Source organism: Paroedura picta, chromosome 11 (assembly GCF_049243985.1).
Source record: "Paroedura picta isolate Pp20150507F chromosome 11, Ppicta_v3.0, whole genome shotgun sequence".
NCBI classification, from domain to species: Eukaryota; Metazoa; Chordata; class Lepidosauria; order Squamata; family Gekkonidae; genus Paroedura; species Paroedura picta.
The window spans coordinates 36598-57077 of NC_135379.1; the positions used below are offsets into that span (position 1 = coordinate 36598).

Below are 20480 nucleotides of genomic sequence, written 5' to 3' on the forward strand. Positions count from 1 at the left end.
ATCAGCCCACAGCATCCTAAAGCATCCAAGAAAAGTGTGTATCCAACCTTTGCTTGAAGACTGCCAGTGAGGGGAAGCTCACCACCTCCTTAGGCAGCCTATTCCACTGCTGAACTAGACTCCTAGAATCCTAGAGTGGGAAGGGGCCATACAGGCCATCTAGTCCAACCCTCTGCTCAATGCAGGATCAGCCCTAAGCATCCTAAAGCATCCAAGAAAAGTGTGTCTCCAACCTTTGCTTGAAGACTGCCAGTGAGGGGGAGCTCACCACCTCCTTAGGCAGCCTATTCCACTGCTGAACTACTCTGACTGTGAAAAATTTCTGACATTGTGAAGTCCCAGTTAGAATCATAGAGTTAGAAGGGGCTATACAGCCCATCTAGTCCAATCTCCTGCTCAATGCAGGATCAGACTAAAGCATCCTTGACAAGTTTAAAGGCACAGGAAAGCTGAGCAAAAGTAACAGACTGGATCCAAAAGATCTGGCAAAAATGGCAAACTCACCAGTATAATCAACAAAAGACCTGCAGACGAATTCAAAGAACATTGGAGCTACTTTACACAGTACTTAGCTAGATAGTTATATTTATATTAATGGGATAGTAAGGCAATTCTAATATTCTTATGATTTGTAGGAAAAAAATCCCTTTTCTTGTTTTTACTATTTGTAATCCAATAAGGACTCCCTTGAGAAGAGCCTAATGCTGGGAGCGATTGAGGGCAAAAGAAGGGGACGATAGATAATGAGGTGGCCGGATGGAGTCACTGAAGCAGTCAGTGCAAACTTAAATGGACTTCGAGGAATGGCAGAGGACAGGAAGGCCTGGAGGATCATTGCCCATGGGGTCACGATGGGTCGGACACGACTTCGCACCTAACAACAACAACAATCCAATAAAAGCTGGTGTAAACCAGCAGTAAAAACAAACAGCTGAGCAGACAGAAGCTCAGCTGTTTTTCAGTATTTTCTGTACAGTCCCAGTTTAATGGGGGTGTATAAGAATCCCTACAAGGCACTCCCTGATGTTTAGAGCTGTCTTGGTCAACCCCAGTTTAAAGAATGCACAAGAATGGCTGAAAAACACCTGCTCTCACTGTTCAGCTGGTTTTCAGATTTTCTGGTGTTATCCTTTTAAGAGGGGCTGTTCAAGATGGCCCAAAACAGATGTTAAGCAGGATCAGGTTTCTCCCAGTTATTTAACTGATTTTTGGGCTTTCTGCAAATCTTGTTTAAGGGGACTGTGGCTCATTCAGTTTACCAAGGAACCTTCTGGTTCATGGCTTGGCCTTAAACTATAGACTGACACAAACCACATTTTTCCATTCATGCCCATCTAGAGATGGAGTCCAACCATCCCAGCTCATGGTCACAGACTTATCTGTTGGTAGTCTGTACCAAAAGGCTGCAGCAGAAACTTCAAATGGTAGGGGTCAAAAACTAGTGCAAGAAATACAGACCAGAAGAAAAACACATTAGGAACTTTCCTGCCAATTTTAGCCACTTAGAAGAACTGACATTTATGCTGTAAAGGTAAGAAGCTAAGCTGCATTTACTCCAATCTGCTCCTTTGGAACAAGTTCCAACTGGGGAGCAAACAGTGGTACACAGGTGGGGCCAGAACCCCCAGAATGTCTGCTGTTAGCAGCATACCAGCCCCACCCAAGTAGCCTGTGTTCTGGAAGCAGTGCTGGGCCGAGTGGTGTGAGAGAAGAGTCTGGCTTCTGCCCATCATCCCTTCCCAGGCCCTGGAGCCACCAGCTCAGTCCAAGGAGAATCCCGGAAATGCTGAGTTGAGTGTCTCCAGCCAAATCCTTGCCTTGTCTCTCACCCACCAGATCAAAATTTGAGCCCATTAGCACCTTTAAGACCAACAAAGTTTTATTCAAGATATGAGCTGTCATGTGCAGGCTCATTTCTTCAGATACAATGTCTCACCCACCATGTTTTATTTGCCAACATTCCAGTGCCTTCACGGGTAGATGCTGGTTTATTTTCAGCACTTGGGTCAAAAGCTGGCTTACCCCTGGGTGTAATCTGCACAGGGCTTTTTACCCACTCCCAGTTGGAATGAATCCCTCCCATCTACACTGAATTCGGTTTCTATTTTGATTTTGAGTGCTTTAAATTTTGCCTCTGCAACATGCATGATTGATCCGCGGTGACCCTACCTTTTCCCCATGATATCCAGAAGTGGATATAACCCTTGATATTTTAAAAACTGGCATATGGAAGTGTGCAGAATTCTGCTTTTGGGGTCACCTGGCCCCATCCACATGGTACCCAGGTTGGCGGCTACTGTGGTGGCAGCGGGCAGCGGCGGCAGTCTGCTGCGATAGCAAGTGGATGCGGGTGGTGGTGTCGGGTGGAGGCAGTGGAGCCATGGCACTGGCCACCTCCACGCCACTTCCCAATTGTTGTGCACTCCATTCCTCGCCAGTGGTTGGGAGGGGGAGGTCCTGGCAACCCAGGCTGAACCAGGGAAGGTGAGATCCAGCAGTACCCTTCTCTTTGCAGAGAACCCATTGCTCTGCACCACACAGGTGGCACATCCCTGCTCTGTTGCACCTGGTGTGTGTGTGGGGATTGTTTGTAGGGGGGAGGGAGGGGCAAAGCTGGTGGAGGAGGGTCTATTTGGTGGTGGCGGAAGGAGGAGGTGGAGAAGAAGCTGGCAGTGCCTAGTTCTAGGCATGCCTTCCTGCATCCCATGCACAATGCATGCAAGCGCCAGGCACTGCTGGAGCTGGGGTAAATGGCCCATCTGGCCTGCTGCCCCACTTGCGATCCTGCTGTGGCCAGGCAATGTCAAGCAGAAGTTTGCATTGGTGGGGGCTTCTGCCGCCTCCTCCTTCCCTCCCTGACGCTGGCTGGTTCATTCATTTGCTTCTGGCTCCAGGGGTTGCGAGTGCGGTGGGGCTCCTTTCCCGGCAGTGCCAAAACAAAGGGTGAAACTTTCTGCCGCCAAGCAGAAAATCCCAAAAAGAAAAATCCAGCTTCAAGTTCATGAAAAAGGGAGCAGCAGAAGCACCTGGGAACTGGTGTTTTCCCCGTCCCCGAATGTTTAAAACTATTGAAAAGATTTATTTTTTAAAGGAAACTCAGGTTTGTTCTAGCTTGCCCATGCATGCGTGCGCGTCCACACGTGTTCAGGAGGTGACTGGAGCATCCCTTTTTGTTTGGGAGGGTGTGGAACCGAACTGCAACCAGCATCACCCCCCATGCAGATCTGGTCCCAGCCAACAGGAGCCCCAGGCCGCTCCTTGTGAGGTGACTTGTCATGCCGTAGCCTGATATGGGTCTGGCAGTGGTGGCAGCAACCCAGAGGGGGTCATGGCATTAGGAAGCTTGAGAACCACTGGTTTAGATAGATTGATTGACTTTAATGTCACCACTCTTCAAATGTCTTGGGGTAACTCACATCAGTAGGATTAAAAACCCATGCAAATTTTAAAACCCATGCAAATTTTAAAACCCATACAAATTTTAAAAATTTAAATACATTGAAATCAGTTCAAATATCTATCTACAGTGCCCATAGTCCAGTGAATAATTGTGGCCAGGCACAGAATGAAAGATAATGGGGGTTTGGCTGTGGAGGCCAAATAGATGGTGTTCTGGGGAGGCCCAATTCCGCCAAATGCCTGGTTGAAGAGTGGCGTCTTACATGCCTTCTGGAACTTTGGAAGCTCCATGAGGACTCACACCTCAGATGGCGACTCAGTCCACCAGGCCAGAGCCAGGGCCAGGCGCAGCTCTCTGGGGCTAGGATTTATCAGCAAGTTGACATTGGCTGAATAAAGAGCCCTCTTGGGGATGCATTCAGAGGTGATCCCTCAGGTATGCAGATCACAGGCAGCATAAAGCCTTATATATTGGTCATATGTGTGTTCTCTAAGGGGTCCTTGATAGGACCCATTAGCCGAATTCTGGACCAAATGCAACTTGTGGATCAGGGATAAAGGGAGGCCTGCATAGAGAGAGTTACAGTAATCTAACCTGGAGGTGACCATCATGTGGATCACTGTAGGTAACTATTCCGGGGCCAGATAGGGCACTAGTAGCTTTGCCTGGCATAGATGGAAAAAAGCCTGCGTGCTACTTTAGTGGCCGGTGCTTTCATAGTAAAGAAGGCATCGAAGGTCCACCTGAATTCCTGCTGGTCTGTGCAGTCTGCAGCTGCACTCCATCAAGACAGGGGAGGTGCTCTTCCTTGTCCATCCCAGCCACAGGAACTATGTCTTCATAGAGTTGAGCTTCAGGTGGCTTTGCTGGTCACTCCATCAAAGCCCCCAGACAGTCAGAGCATGGGGGGGGGGGAGTATTCTTCCAGCCATTCATGAGCAGATAGAGCTGGATGTCATCTGCATATTGGTGACAACCCAGCCCATACCACCGGACGAGCTAGTCTAGAGTACACATAAAGGTAAAGGTATCCCCTGTGCAAGCATTGAGTCATGTCTGACCTTTGGGGTGATGCCCTCTAGTGTTTTCTTGGCAGACTCAATACAGGGTGGTTTGCCATTCCCTTCCCCAGTCATTACCGTTTTACCCTCCAGCAAGCTGGGTACTCATTTTACTGACCTTGGAAGGATGGAAGGCTGAGTCAACCCTGAACTGGCTGCTGGGATCAAACTCCCAGCCTCATGGTCAGAACTTCAGACAGCATGTCGGCTGACTTACTACCCTGCACCACAAGAGGCTCTTTTAGAGTGGGAGTCGTTAACCTCTGGTCTGCGGCCTGGTATTGGGCCGCAAAGGTCTTGGTACCGGGCCACTGGCAGCCGCGCCTGCCTCTGCCCCCCCCCCGCAATGAGAAGCTCGCCAGGCCACGAACGAAGCGGCCGCCGAAGCAGCCGCTTCATTCATGGCCCAGCTAGCTTCTCGCTGTGAGAGGGGAGAAGAGGCAGGCGTGGCCGGCGGCATGCCAGCGGATGCAAAGGCACATGCGCGGAGCTCCCGCACATGCAGGTTTGTGCCCCCTGCTGGCGCAAACGCACATGTGCGGCAACTCTGAGCATGCATGTTTGCACACAGCTGCCACGCATGCACAGCGCCCGGGCCACTGGCTCTCCCCCACCCCTGGAGGCAGTCCTCAACTGCAAAAGGGTTGGGGACTGCTGTTTTAGAGTACACATAAAGATGTTAAATAGGATTGGGGAGAGAATCGCGCCCTGTGGAACCCCACAATGGAGTTCATAGTGCTGCAACTGCTCAACCCTCTGTCCCTGACCTTGGAGAAAGACCTGCCATTGAATGGCTGACCACCACACTGCTGTGTTGGTGAGGTGGCAAGCAAGAAACTCACGGTCTACTAAGTCGAACACTGAGTTAAAATCTAACAGTACCAGGACCCACCTCAATCCAACTGTCTCCAGAGGTCATCTGTCAGAGTGACCAGTGCTGTTTTCACCCTGTGGTTGGGCCAGAAGCCAGATTAGAATAGGTCTAGTACCATAGCTTCCTCTAGGTACTCCTTTAACTCTTCCACAGCAATCTGTTCTACCCTCTTCCCCAGAAATGCTAGATGAAAAGTGGCTTACATTTGCCTTCCCTTTCCTCTCACCACAATAGACACCCTGCTCAGTCAGAACAGCTTTATCAGTGCTGTGGCAAGCCCAAGGTCACCCAGCTGGTTGCATGTGAGAGAGTGCGGAATCAAACGTGGCTCACCAGATTAGAAGTCTACATTCCTAACCACTACACCAAACTGTCTCTCTGAAGCTCCCTGAAACATTCAGACTAATCCCCCGAAGGGCCTCTAGTTCCTGTACTGTCCTGTAAACTTGGTGGAAGGTTGCGGCAGAGTAGTAAGATTTTTTTTGCGAAAAAAGCTCGCAAAAGCCTCACAGATAAGTGCTGATTGTGTAGAATTTGAATGTCCCTCTTTGAGAGTGGTCGAAAACTGATTTATCCTGAATAATTGCTCATGGTGCAATAGAGGCTGCATAGAAGTCCCTTTCTGCTGCCTTCACCGCCATTTCATATGCTTTCATAACTGTCCTATAATATGTTCTTGTTGCTTTGTCACAAGTCTTCCTCCAGACTCACTTCTTCCCTCACAGTTCCTCTGTATACCAGGGGGCTGACTTGAAACAGGGTCAAAGAGGACATTGGGGCACAGTTACATGGATGGCTGTTGATAACTGATTATTCCAATAATCAGCCAGATCATTAAGTGAATTGCTGTGGGGCATTGGGTCCCACAGAGCATTCAGGGATCCAGTTGGATCCATAAGTCTCTGCAGGCATCTGTAAATTGGTCCTCCACCTGCACAAGGAGGAGGTGAGGTACTGAGCTGGACCTTCAAGGCATAGTGGTCTGACCAAGGGGTAGGGTTAACTGCATGAGATCTACATCTACCCATATGGCAAAGGTCAGGTCCAGGTTACGTGCCTTAGTAGTAGGTCCAATAACAAATTGTGAAAACCCTAGTGTCCCCATGGACATAACCAGGTCCAGGTTCTGACTGGAGGCTGTTTCATCCACATGTACATTAAAGTCACCCAGGATGAGAATTTTTGGGTATTGCAGCACCCAGGTGGCAACTGCCTCCAGGAGACCCAGCAAGGGGAACAGAACCCCAGCCAGATGGCCAAACCCTCAACCGCACCCCATCCCACCAGGCCTATATATGTCATTCCTGGGATCTTTGGCACTGGGAGCGCTCAGAGGTTCTTACTGGGGGATGACCTCAGCTTCTGTCCTGTTTTGGGGCAGTCAGATGAACTGGTTGGCCACTGTGTGAGATAGGATGCTGGACTAGATCGACCAGCAGGGCTCTTCTGGCATTCTTATGTAACAAGAAACTCTTCAACATCAACTATGAACTAAACAATATGGAGGTAAAGTTTGTCATTGCATGCCCCCTAACTAAATGCCCCACAGAGGTATTTTGTTCTCTCTGTCACAGGTCTCTTCCTCTATGCTGCCCCTGGGACAAGTGCTATGGTAATGTTCTCCTCAGGAGTAGGAGTAGAAGTGAAAGGAATTGGGCAGCTGCTGAGCATTACCATTTTGCTGCCGGAGAGGTTCCTGAATCATACACGAGGTCTTTTTGGAGTCATGAATGACAATCCACAGGATGATTTTACCTTTCGCAATGGAACTGTCCTTTTTCGCAACAGCACCCCTGAACAACTGTTTGCCTTTGGCACAGACTGTGAGTGAAAACCAGGCCTGTTAATTTCCTCTTCTTTCCAAAGGTCAACAAGTATCTGAGGAAAAGTGCAAGGACACTGGTAGACAAGCTCCTGACATGCCAGGAGACCAGCCCTGGGTTTTCCCAAATAAACTTGCAGGGAAGCAGTTGTAATGGGTGTTTGCCATACAGGTTTGCTGTGGCAGAACATGCCTGCTTTTGCTTTGCAAGCCCTATTCCATCGTGTACAGGTTTGCTGTGGCAGAACATGCCTGCTTTTGCTTTGCAAGCCCTATTCCATCGTGTCCATCTCCTTTCTTGCCAGTTGCTACCTCCTGGAAGGGTTATCTACACATCTCTGAGTAACCACAACCACCACCTGATTATTGTACCAGTCCGTCTGCTAGGAGGATCAAGACTTCTAGCTTCCCTTCCCAATTCTTAGGCCTTGCCTCTGTGTCCCCCACAGCCCAGTGTGTGAACACCATGGTGACAATTTACTACAGGGTATACCCCGGGAGGATTAGGTGCTTGCTAAGCTCCCTCCCTTGGCTCTGGAGTTTCCCCTTGCTCTGGACTAATATTTCTGAGACAAGGGAGCACTACATGGATCCAAGAACCACTGCCAGTTTAAAATTCATAAAGGATTTATTAAAAGAACAATGTTTATAAGCATATCTTTAGCACAGCACAGATTTAAGCAAAAGAATAAAAAAGAAATTGGGTAGAATGTAATCCTTCTGTGCTAAAACATACCCTTTCTGATGTTAAAAATAGAGTAGGACCCTAATTTAAGAGATTACACGTTCTAGAGCAGTGGTCCTCAACCCCTGGCCCGGGGACCGGAATCGGTCCGTAGAGTAGTCGGTACCGGGCTGCGGCTCCTCCTCGTCCTCCTCCCCAGATGCTGCCTCAGGGGCTGCCCTGCCACTCTGCCACTGGCTCACCTTTGGTGCTCTCCAGCGGCCACCATTGCTAGGACTCCCCCTTGATGTGGCTCTGCTCAGCTGCTGCTGGCAGCGCCTCCCAGCGGGTGATGAGAAATCAGGGGCGCTGCTGGGAAAGCAAGTGGAGCAGGGGCTCAGGCGGCAGCAGCGACGTCCCTCAGCAAAAGACTACCCCCCCCGGGCCTCAGTAAAATTGTCAAGCGTTGACCGGTCCCCGGTGATAAAAAGGTTGGGGACCACTGTTCTAGAGAATTCACATTACCTCATATCTTGATCAAGTTTCTCAGTGGATCATAGGGCTAATGGTGGCCTACCTGAGCTTTTCCATCTGAGGGTTGCCAGCAAAAAGAACTCCCCCTGGTTCAAGGGGTTTAAAATCTGTGTCCTATCCACTCTGGGGGCTTTTCTGGAAGAGGAAGCTCTTCTATACCCTCCATGCCTGTTTCTAGGAGGGAAAGAGATTGGGAGAATTCCTTTGTTTCCTGGCTAGAGACGTTACCTTTTGAAGGTACATAAGCATTTGAAGGAAAGTGAGCAAGTGGTCTAATGCTGCCCCATCCCAAAGCATAGTAAAAGAAATGCTTCAACAAATCAGCCCAGAAATGGGGGGGGGGGAACACAGGTTTCACACACACACACACAATAATGGGTTCCAGGCTTCAACCCCCAGGTAACAGACCAGAAATCTTTTTTTTTCCCCCTTAACATAGGAAATAATGGAGGTCAGATAGGGGCAACCTCTTTGGGTGCCCCTAGAACTGGACCTGCTGGTCCAATCTTTTTGCAACCTGTGGGCTCTACATCAAACCCCACTCCCCACCAAAGTCCAGAAAGGCAAAAAGGGAAACTTCCCCCACTTTTCTTTCCCCTTAAAGTTTAAACATTTGCTTGCTCAGTTTGCCACAGGGATAACCTCAATTAATCACACTGAGAGAAAAACTTTTAAAAATATTTTTACTGCAGAAGAAATAGAGACACAGGGGAGTTCCCAAGTCAGCACAGATTACATAGTGTTAAATACCCTGTTCTTGGAGGTTGGGACAATAGCCTGGGATCTACAGGCATTATACCTCTCCTCCAAAAACTGCTGACAGGTCCAAAAAGCTGTCTGCGTGCTTTCCCCACTCCCACCTCCAATTATTTACATAAACAGTAGTGACATGCTCTTCTTCCATTTCTCTAGCTTTGATAAGGACTATCTCAGCTATAAAATAAACTTTGGTTTTCTAAGAGAGTTTATCAAAAACTACATTCCAGAGAGGAAAAAGCTATTTTCTCTGCCTGATAAGAACCAAAGACTTGAACCAGGACAGAACCAGGACAGGATGTAGAATTCTAGCTAATCCCTAATAACTGTTTGATCAATCAGAACATTGCAATAATCTTTTTTACCACCAGGCCATCAATATCAGTATCCAGTCATTCAAACAACGTTGATTTAGAAATATAAATGTATAGGAAAATAGTCATTCAGACTGGCTGATTCATGCCTAAATTGAGGCTGATTTGGGAACTTTTCAATCTGAATCGAACTGCACATCTGAATCGAACTGCACATCACTATTCTCCACCCCAACTTTTTGCGGCATTCTCCCCTAACAAAAATTCTTGTATATGCAAAAATAGAGGTTTCGGTTTATTGATCCCTACAGACTCAGATGGCAGAGGCTTAAACTGGAAGAAAAGTAGTTTTTATGTGCTGGTTTTCTCTACTTGAAGGAATCTCAAAGCATCTTACAACCACCTTCCGTTTCCTCTCCCCACAACAGACATCCTGTGAGGGAGGTGGGGCTGAGGGAGCCCTGACAATACTGACGAATAGTTGCTTCTTATCTGCCATTTTTCTATACCGGAAGGAGTTTCAAAGTGGCTTACATTCCCTTTCCTCTCCCCACAACAGGCACCCTGTGAGGGAGGTGAGGCTGAGAGAGCCCTGATATTCCTTCTCGGTCAGAACAGGTTTATCAGGGCTGTGGCAAGCCTGAGGTCACCCAGCTGGATGCATGTGGAGGTGGAGCGGGAAATCAAACTCATTGCCAGATTAGAAATCCACAGTCCTAACCACTATACTGGCATAAAGAATATTGTACTTTTATACCATTCTCACTCCAGCATCTGATAGGCTGCTCCTCTCTCAGGGACAGGTAGATCATAGAATCACAGAATAATAGAGTTGGAAGGGACTTCATGAGTCATCTAGTTCAACCCCCTGCACTATGCAGGACACTCACATCCCAATCGCTCATCTACTGTAACCTGCCACCCCTTTGCCTTCACAGAATCAGCCTCTCCATCAGATGGCTATCTAGCCTCTGTGTAAAAATCTCCAAAGATGGAGAACCCACCACCTCCTGAGGAAGCCTGTTCCACTGAGAAACCACTCTAACTGTCAGGAACTTCTTCCGGATGTTTAGATGGAATTTCTTTTGACTTAATTTCATCCAATTCATTCTGGTCTCTCCCTATGGGGCAAGAGAGAACAATTCTGCTCCATCCTCCATATGGCACCCTTTTAAATATTTGAAGATCAATTTGAGTTTATTTATTTACTTCATTTATTTATTGCATATTAACTTGAAAGTATGCAATAATTAACCATTGCTGTGTTTTGCTGTGTTGTATATTTGCCTACCCCGTGTCCTGCTCATGATAGGAAAAAGATAGGCATTCATGACCTTCGAGCATCATTCTGTTCAAATTAATACTCTTGAGAATAGAAACAGAGGAACAATCAGGAAATGGTGCCCATTACCGTGATTTTGGGGTTTTCCAGTTCTCCCTCCCCCATTTTTACTTGATCTACTTTTCCCTTTGCAGGGGCCATTAGCAATACAACATCACTTTTGACATACGACACGCAGTACTTGTTGCACAAGTTTTTCTATGGACCAAAGCATGACACTGCCTTTGTGCCAGTGTTTTCTCCCCCTGAGGATCCAACAGACACACAAGCAAAGGATATGGCCTCAATCTGCCAGTTGGACCCCTTCTGCAGGTTTGATATCCTGACAACTAGAGACCTTGCAGTGGGAAACAACACAAAATGGTCTCATCAGAACTACAAGCACCTCAAGGAGGACCTGCAGCCAGGTGAGCAAGCCCATGCCTGGAATCATGAAAGATTTCTTAAGCGAAGGAGTTTGTGTGCAAAGACAGAACCTTTGGGCAGGGATCAGTACGCACTTCACAGGAACTGTTGTACAAAACAAGCTGTGCAGCCTTAAAAGGAACAAATAAACTCTTTGGTGACCAGGATCAGCTGGCAAGACTATCCCAAGAACAGAAATCTCATCATGCCCACCAAATTATTACCCCAGGCTCACTGCTCCCAGTCCTTACTGACCTTTCAGCTGGGAAGAGGCCCCCCATAATTAGTTCTGACTAAGTCACTTGCAAGAGCCTCTTGTGGCGCAGAGTGGTAAGGCAGCCGCCTGAAAGCTTTGCCCATGAGGCTGGGAGTTCAATCCCAGCAGCCGGCTCAAGGTTGACTCAGCCTTCCATCCTTCCGAGGTCGGTAAAATGAGTACTCAGCTTGCTGGGGGGTAAACGGTAATGACTGGGGAAGGCACTGGCAAACCACCCCGTATTGAGTCTGCCATGAAAACGCTGGAGGGCGTCACCCCAAGGGTCAGACATGACTCGGTGCTTGCACAGGGGATACCTTTACCTTTACCTTTAAGTCACTTGCACTGGCAATGGAGATTTCTCCATTCCTTGAACTCAACATTCTTTCCAGTGATCCCACAGATCATGCCAAAGTCCTAAGCATGTGGCCATCCCCCAGGATGGGTTTTGCAAAGCAAGGGCCAGGATGGTATAACCCGGAAGATGTAGTAATGATGAAATTAATAATGTAGCTGTAATATATATTAATTAGGACTATGAAAGTAAGGACTATAGTATTTTGTAGAGAATGTCTTGAGGATTGTAATGAAAGTTTTGACAGAATAGGCCCTGATTTGTTTTGCAAGCCCTGTTCCAACTTGCCCACCCATTTTTCTGGCTGGCTGCCAATGCCAGGAGGACAGCAAAAGAGTCTCTCTAGGTAATATACTGACACTACAGTGATCACAGCACAGGGCTGCCAGCTGGGAGAAACAGGACTTCTAGCCTCCCCTTTCACTCTTGCTGCCTCACCTCTGTGAGCACCATGGGGGCGATTTACTGCAGGTTACAGTGCTCCTTTAGGTAGCTACTTATTAAGCTTCCTCCTCTGACCCTGGGCCTTCCCTTGCACTGGGCTAACATTTCCAAGACAAGAAGAAGAAGAAGAAGAGTTGGTTCTTATATGCCGCTTTTCCCTACCCGAAGGAGGCTCAAAGCGGCTTACAGTCGCCTTCCCTTTCCTCTCCCCACAACAGACACCCTGTGGGGTGGGTGAGGCTGAGAGAGCCCTGATATCACTGCCGGGTCAGAACAGTTTTATCAGTGCCGTGGCGAGCCCAAGGTCACCCAGCTGGTTGCATGTGGGGGAGAGCGCAGAATCGAACCCGGCACGCCAGATTAGAAGTCCGCACTCCTAACCACTACACCAAACTGGCTCTCAAACAAGGGAGCTCAATGTAGTCAGACAGCCATGGTCAGCTTCAAATTGATAATGGATTTATTTTTTTAAAAACAAGGTTCATAAGCATATGTTTAGCACAGCACAGATTTAAGCCAGCTTCAACTTTGATTGTCAGCAGGTGAAAGAGTCCCTCTTCCTGTGGTCAGCAGCAGATATACCTCCCTGTCCCCTCCCACCTGGATTCCCCAAGTCCTCCTGCTGCTGTTGGTGTTCTCCGTTCAGTCATGTCTGACCCTCAGCGATTCTATAGGAAAGTCTCTGCCATGCTTCTTTTAATTGTTTCATGGCCTCAATTTTAATTGGTTCATAGCCTGCTGGGAACAAGAAATCCCACCCCTCTTCACAGAAGGCACCTTTGTCTTATAGGGAATTTTGGGAAGAAGAAGCTTCTTCCCCCTTCCAGGTACCTGCTTCCTGACTAGACTGATTAGCATTTCAAAGGAGATGAGCAAGTGAATAGTCTCCACATTTCACAACAGAGATGCTAATGAGAAACAATTTGTCCTAAACCTGGTAGTGGAAAATGATTTTTGATCTATGTGATTTGTTATTTATTTTTGTCCCTTTTATATTATTGTTTGTTGATTTTATAGATTGGGAGAAGGGGGCTGTGCTCCACAGCACTTAGCTCTGCTTTGTGGCTCCTTCTCTTGATAGGTTAACGAGGGATGGGTACTTTAGATTTCCCCCAGTAACCCACCTAGACCAGTCATCTCTCAGAAAGGGATCATGTGATTCTATGAATCATAGAATCATAGAGTTGGAAGTGATCCCCAAGGTCATTTAGTCCAGCCCCCTGCACAATGAAGGAACTCACTACCTGCTCACCTACAGTGACTCTAATTTCATGCCCAAGTGATCCCCTCACCAAAAATCTCCAGAATCCAGCTTGGCCTGGAGATTTTGCCCCAGAGGGACGTACCAGGTTACAGTAGATGTAACCTGTGGCAGGTTATAGTAGATGAGCGATAGAGATGTGAGTGTCCTGCATAGTGCAGGGGGGTTGGACTAGATGACCCATGAGGTCCCTTCCAACTCTATTATTCTATGATTCTAAATTCACTTACCATCCCAGAGTGGTGATCAGCAGTTCCCTGGGTATGCAAGGAAGGGCCACAAGAAATAAACACTGACACATCCCTTCCTGCCCAACCACTCACAATCTGCGTAAGTTCATAAAATCAGCATTTCTATCAGAAGACTATCTAGCCTCTGCTTAAAAATTTCCAAAGAAAGAGAACCCACCACCTCCCAAGGAAGCCTATTCCACTGAGGAACTGCTCTGTCAGGAACTTCTTCTACATGTTTAGCCGGACATTATTTTGAATTGATTTCCAACCATTGTTTCTGTTCTGACCCTCTGGGACAACAGAAAACAACAATGAAGGATCCCATGAAGTAGAAACTGAATCTGGCGTTGTTCACACACTCTGTGTCTCCTGATTATGCGCAGGGCTTTACTACCCTTTGATTTATAACGGCTCTCTTTCTCCTTTCTCAGTGGCTTCATGTGCTTGGCTTCCATTCCCGTTGAATGGCAGTAAAAACAGCACAAACTACTTAGTGGGCTCGGTCATTCACTTCCAGTGCAGTTCTGGCTACACCTTTTCTGGATCAACAGAAAGAACATGCCTGAGCAATGGGGAATGGTCTGGAGAGCCAGCTACTTGCTTGCCAAGTACAGGTAGGTCTCTTTTCAGATGGGTCACACATCACGCATTCTTCTGCTACACCATCCTGGTCATTTCAGCAAAATGGGCTGCTATAACTGCCATCAGATATTCTTGGTGCCACTAAGGAATTAAATGGCACTTTGAATTCTGAGTACAAAAGAGAGACGGAATGGAGAAATATATAAAACCTATCAACATTAAGCGCTATAACTATACGAACACTTTGTCAACACTACCTAACTTAATTTATATTTGTGTTTGTTTGAAGGCCTAGATTCGAAGCAGGGCTCTGGTCTCCTACCTGAGCACTAGGGCCATCCAAACTGGAAGGTCACTCAATCATCACTCACTAGGTGGTTCAGCAAAAATTTACATACATAGCCCTACCTATTTGAATGAGCAGAGGCGTGATCTAACCACCTTGGCCCTATTGAAGGAGAACTGTATTACACAATGGGAAGGACAATGGAATGACAACAATATAGAAGAAGAAGAATTGGTTCTTATATGCCGCTTTTCTCTACCTGAAGGAGGCTCAAAGCAGCTTACAGTCGCCTTCCCTTTCCTCTCCCCACAACAGACACCCTGTGGGGTAGGTGAGTCTGAGAGAGCCCTGATATTCCTGCTTGGTCAGAGTAGTTTTCTCAGTGCTGTGGTGAGCCCAAGGTCACCCAGCTGGCTGCATGTGGGGGAGCGCAGATTCAAACCCAGCTCGCCAGATTAGAAGTCCACATTCCTAACCACTATACCAAACTGGTATAGTGAAATAAAATCTGTCACTATCTCCATTTCTTCCCCATCTAGTGAAGAGGAACTAAAGAGCCTGTTGATGCGGATGAAGGAGGAGAGTGCAAAAGTTGGCTTGAAACTCAACATCAAGAAAACAAAGATCATGGCAGCCGGCCCTCTCAATTCCTGGCAAATAGATGGGGAAGAAATGGAGATAGTGACAGATTTTATTTTCCTCGGTTCCAAGATCACTGCAGATGGGGACTGCAGCAAAGAAATTAAAAGACGCTTGCTCCTAGGGAGGAAAGCTATGGCAAATCTAGACAGCATCCTAAAAAGCAGAGACATCACCCTACCAACAAAAGTGCGTTTAGTCAAGGCTATGGTATTCCCAGTTGCAATGTATGGCTGCGAAAGTTGGACCATAAGGAAGGCCGAGCGTCAAAGAATTGAGGCTTTTGAACTCTGGTGCTGGAGAAGACTCTTGCGAGTCCCTTGGACTGCAAGGCGAACAAACCGGTCAGTCCTAGAGGAGATCAGCCCTGACTGCTCTTTAGAAGGCCAGATCCTGAAGATGAAACTCAAATACTTTGGCCACCTCATGAGAAGGAAGGACTCCCTGGAGAAGAGCCTAATGCTGGGAGTGATCGAGGGCAAAAGAAGAAGGGGACGACAGAGAATGAGGTGGCTGGATGGAGTCACTGAAGCAGTAGGTGCAAACTTAAAAGGACTCCAGGGAATGGTAGAGGACAGGAAGGCCTGGAGGATCATTGTCCATGGGGTCGCGATGGGTCGGACACGACTTCGCACATAACAACAACAACAACATACCAAACTGGACAACATAAACTGGATTTCATAATCAGAGAACGCTGAAGTTGAGACAGTGTCCTGCAAAGATCGGTAGAAGGAGAAGCCTATAATCTTATAGTTGTCCTTAAGGACAGACCTATGAGGTGGAACAGTCCTGCTCTGATCTGGAGACCCTATTATGCCCTCTAGGGCAGTGGTCCCCAACCTTTTTATCACCAGGGACCACTCAATGCTTGACAATTTTACTGAGGCCCAGTGTGTGTGGGGGGGGGGTAGTTTACTCCTCTACTCTCAACCACTGCCCTAACGCTCTCTGATCGCTATGGTAATGTTTAAACATCCCTTCAAAATAAGATACAGAAACACCAGAACAATGAACATAAGGAACATTTTATTTTCATGGAAATTTTAACTCATGACAATGACAAATCAGTGGGAACCCTGAGCTTGTTTCTCTGCAACGAGATAGTCCCATCTGGGAGTGATGGGAGACAATGAAGAAGAAGAAGAAGAGTTGGTTCTTATATGCTGCTTTTCCCTACCCGAAGGAGGCTCAAAGCGGCTTACAGTCCCATTCCTATCCCCACAACAGACACCCTGTGGGGTGGGTGAGGCTGAGAGAGCACTGATATCAATGCCCGGTCAGAACAGTTTTATCAGTGCCGTAGCGAGCCCAAGGTCACCCAGCTGGTTGCATGTGGGGGAGAGCGCAGAATCGAACCTGGCATGCCAGATTAGAAGTCCGCACTCCTAACCACTACACCAAACTGGCTCCCAGTGACACCCGAAGTGTGTTGTAAAGGGCCGGGGGGATGAAGTAAAGGGCTGGGGGAAGGGAGAAGACATCTTTCGCGCCCCACCTCCAATTAGTCAACGGACCACATGTGGTCGGTGGCCCACAGGTTGGGGATCGCTACTCTAGGGTTTTCGCAACACCCAGAAAGGTTTTCTCTCACTCTCTCTCCAACCACTGCCATTATATGGCCATTGTAGGAATTGCCCATTGGGAAGGCCAGGAATTTGAGTTTTCCCTCCAGGTTCTGAGTCCTTGCCTTGGTATCTCCTGCTATCCAGTATCTGGCTATCATGTACCAGTGTGGGAGTAGCCACTTGTTAACTGACTGCCCCTCCACTTCTTCCTGCTACTTCTTTTAAAATACTGTGTCCAAGATGGTGGAGGTCTATGTGGCACAAAGAGCCACTACGAACATCCAAATGTATAATATATTTATTAATTCTAAGCATCTATTAAAAAGAAAATGTTCAAAAACATGCTCTCAGCACAAAACCAGACTGAGTAAAGGATTAACAAGAAATGGGAAAATTGAATTTTTCCATCCCTTTCTTTCCAGCCTGCAGCCCTTCCAGGTCCTGAGAGGAGGGAGAGGCCATCCAGAGTTTTTCCTCTCACCAACCCCCAAAATCTAGCACCTGTTGTCTTCCTGAATGCAACAGGCTTGGTCCCTAGTTCATTTATACTGTTTTGCTTGCCAATAAAGGTGCTATTGTTGTTGAGTATATTAAGCAGCTACACAAATAGTCTAGAAACAGCTTTATTCTTTTATTGGTAATCACCTTCTCTAATTCTAGACAGCAGACTTTCACAATTCAATTTCTTCCAAGAATAACCAGATCTGTTAAGTCCTGCTCCTTCCCAGCTGCAACCCACCACCAACAATCCAAGTTCTGGAATCACATCTGCCAGTTTCTCACCCCCACAAACGCAGACAGTGGAGGCAGAATCTCCAATTACCTTTACCTTGTTTCCTTTTCTCCTTCACAGGAGCCAAGCAGCAACCTGCCCTTGTCACCATACTTGGAATCCTTGGTTTTGGGATTCTTGCAATCCTGATAGTCTAACGTTGTCATCACATGCGGGATACAGGAAGTATGGTTTGCCTCCTCATCACAATGGAAGGCATCCCTTTGAGAAGGTGTTTTGGGTGCCAAACCTCTGCTTTAGAAGGGGCAGCACAGACAAACATGTAAGCTGACCTGTTCTGTCACCCTGTATATTGACAATTTGATCTGGCTTAAACTGTGACTTCATTTGTGTAACTCATGACAGACAATGATAGTCACATTGCTGATATTATGGTGTCTCAGCCTGGAAGGGCTGTGTGCACAGGGGCCACTTGTGGGCTTGTTAACTATTCCTGATGAAATCCAATTGCTTCAGTTAACTGGCACACCTGTTTTCTCTCTGTGTTACTTTTAGAAGGTATTTGTTTATTTCTAGTCTCCTCTTAACTCATTTTGCTTGCTGAATCACTATCTACCCTCTGCAATTTGTATGTCATTCTTCTCATAAAGTAGGCTCCAGCCTAGCAGATTGATGCTACAATTAAAACACTGGTCTGTAAGATCCTGCTGAACTCTTGGGTGTTTTTGTTGCAACACACCAGGGAGTAAGTTGGGCTGCAGTATATTGTTCTGCAAACAGAGTCCTTTCTATGGTTTCTATGGCAAAGAAAGTAGGGAAAAGCACTCGGACAGTCAGGTATGAACTAAATCATATCCCTGACGAATATACAGCAGAGGTGACAAATAGATTTAAGGAATTAGATCTGATAGACAGTGTCTGAAGAACTATGGATGGAGGTTTGCAACATTGTACAAGAGGTAGCAACTAAAACCATCCCAAAGAAAAAGAAATGCAAGAAAGCAAATTGGCTGTCTGAGGAAGTTTTACAAATAGCTGAGGAGAGAAGGGAAGTGAAAGGCAAAGGAGAAAGAGAAAGATACACCCAACTGAACGCTGAATTCCAGAGAATAGCTAGAAGAGATAAGAATGCCTTCTTAAATGAACAGTGCAAACAAATAGAAGAAAACAATAGAATAGGGAGGACCAGAGATCTCTTCAAGAAAATTGGAGATATGAAGCGAACATTTCATGAAAAGATGGGTATGATAAAGGACCAAAATGGTAGGGACCTAACAGAAACAGAAGAGATTTTTAAAAAGGTGGCAAAATTCCACAGAAGAACTATACAAGAGCAAGCTTAACATCCCTGATAACCATGATGGGATAGTCACTGACCTGGAGCCAGACATCCTGGAATGTGAAGTCAAATGGGCCTGAGGAAGTCTGAGCAACAATAAAGCTAGTGGAGGTGACAGCATTCCAGTCTGACGAAAAGTGCTTGCACTCGAAAGCTCATGCCTTGAATAAATATTTGTTGGTCTTAAGGGTGCTACTGGACTCTGATTTTATAGCATTCCAGTTGAACTATTCAAAATCTTAAAAGATGATGCAGTAAAAGTGCTACATTCAATATGCCAGCAAATTTGGAAAACTCAACAGTGGCCACAGGACAAGAAAGTGAAATTATAATAGATGATAAAGAGACGGCTGAACTGCTTAACTCCTATTTCTCCTCAGTCTTCTCTTGTGAGGGATATAGTGATCAATGTGGCAAAAACGTAACACAACATGGGGGACAGGAATGGTGGCCTAGGATCACTATTGGAGCAGTCCACAAACACCAGTTTCTTTAAATGAAACAAAGACTTCTGGGCCAGATGAACTGCATCCAAGGGTACTAAAAAAACTTGCAGATGACATCTCTGAACCTCTGTCCATTATTTTTGACACTTCTTGGAGAACAGGTGAGGTGCCAGATGATTGGAGGTGGGCAAATGTTGTCCCCATCTTCAAGAAAGGGAAAAAGGAGGATCCGGGTAATTATCGACCTGTCAGCTTGACATCTGTAGCTGGCAAAATTTTGGAACAAATAATCAAACACTTGGTCCTTGAGCAACTGGAACTGAGAGCTGTGATTTCTAAGACTCAGCACAGGTTTCGCAAGAACAAGTCATGTCAGATCAACCTTATCTCTTTTTTCAAGAAAGTGACTACCTTGCTGGATCAGGGGGAAACCGTGGACATAGTTTATCTGGATTTCAGTAAAGCTTTTGATAAGGTTCCACATGATATTCTTGTTCACAAGTTGGTAAAATGCGGTATGGATCCTAATTCTGTCAGGTGGATCAATAACTGGTTGAGAAATCGTACCCAGAGGGTACTTGTTAATGGTTTAGCATCTTCTTGGAAAAGAGTGACAAGTGGAGTACCCCCAAGGATCTGTCCTGTGTTCAGTTGTTCAACATATTGTTGTTCTGTGTTGTTCAACATATTTATAAATGATGTGGATGAGGGATTAGAGGGGATACTTATTAAATTTGCAGAAGATACTAAACTGGGAGGGGTAGCAAACACAACTGAAGACAGCAACAGAATACAGGATGATCTTGATAGGCTCGAGAAGTGGGCTAAACTTAATAAAATGAAGTTCAATAGGGACAAATGTAAAGTTCTCCATTTAGGTAGGAAAAACCAAATACACCAATATAAGATGGGGGAGAATTGTTTTGGCAGTAGCATGTGTGAAAAGGATCTAGGAGTCTTAGTAGACCATACATTGAACATAGTAGACCATACATTGAACAGCAGTGTGACTCAGTGGCTAAAAAGGCAAATGGGATTTTGGGCTGTATCAAACGGAGTATCGTGTCCAGATCACGGGAGGTGATGGTACCGCTTTACTCTGCTCTGGTTTGGCCTCACTTGGAGTACTGTGTTCAGTTTTGGGCACCCCAGTTGAAGAGAGATGT

General features: G+C 46.5%; 1 protein-coding gene across 2 annotated transcripts in view; it reads left to right on the plus strand.

Annotated features, from left to right (window-relative positions):
- SUSD2 (sushi domain containing 2) overlaps positions 1-18231 on the plus strand; it is a 41531-nt gene extending 23300 nt beyond the window's left edge. Inside the window, exons 11-14 of one of the 2 annotated variants that reach the window (XM_077303312.1) lie at positions 6910-7158; positions 10902-11174; positions 14153-14335; positions 17650-18231. In XM_077303312.1, coding sequence (XP_077159427.1) covers positions 6910-7158; positions 10902-11174; positions 14153-14335; positions 17650-17726 — 782 coding nt within the window. In that variant the 3' untranslated portion in view covers positions 17727-18231. The remainder of the gene's footprint in view (positions 1-6909; positions 7159-10901; positions 11175-14152; positions 14336-17649) is intronic. The other variant, XM_077303313.1, reaches the window with a different exon arrangement.
- The last annotated feature ends 2249 nt before the right edge of the window (positions 18232-20480 follow it).